At 58.5% G+C, this 366-nt stretch overlaps 1 protein-coding gene across 1 annotated transcript; it reads left to right on the top strand.

The window, feature by feature from the left end:
• Positions 1-5: 5 nt before the first annotated feature.
• Positions 6-347, top strand: LOC114578624 (probable mannitol dehydrogenase; the record flags this gene model as incomplete). Its single annotated transcript, XM_028691983.1, has 1 exon — positions 6-347. A coding segment is annotated over one exon (342 nt), but the record flags the coding sequence as incomplete, so codon positions are not given.
• Between the last annotated feature and the right edge of the window lie 19 nt (positions 348-366).

Below are 366 nucleotides of genomic sequence, written 5' to 3'. Positions count from 1 at the left end.
CCGATCACGACGGCTCGCCCACCTACGGCGGCTACTCTGATACAATCGTCGTCCACGAGCGCTATGTGTTTCGCATCCCCGACCGACTCCCACTCCACTCCGCCGCTCCGCTACTCTGCGCGGGCATCACCGTCTATAGCCCAATGCGCTACTTCGGCCTCGACCGCCCCGGCCTACATGTCGGTGTCGTCGGCCTCGGCGGCCTCGGCCATGTCGCCGTCAAGTTTGCCAAGGCTATGGGGATGACTGCCACTGTCATCAGCACCTCGCCGCACAAACAAAAGGAGGCGATTGAACTCCTGGGAGCTGATCGGTTTCTTGTTAGCACAAATGATCAACAACTGAAGGTACATTTCGTTGTTATTA

The sequence above is a fragment of the Dendrobium catenatum genome, unplaced genomic scaffold, assembly GCF_001605985.2.
Source record: "Dendrobium catenatum unplaced genomic scaffold, ASM160598v2 original_scaffold_97491, whole genome shotgun sequence".
Lineage (NCBI taxonomy): Eukaryota > Viridiplantae > Streptophyta > Magnoliopsida > Asparagales > Orchidaceae > Dendrobium > Dendrobium catenatum.
This window is presented reverse-complemented; position numbering and strand designations above follow the sequence as displayed.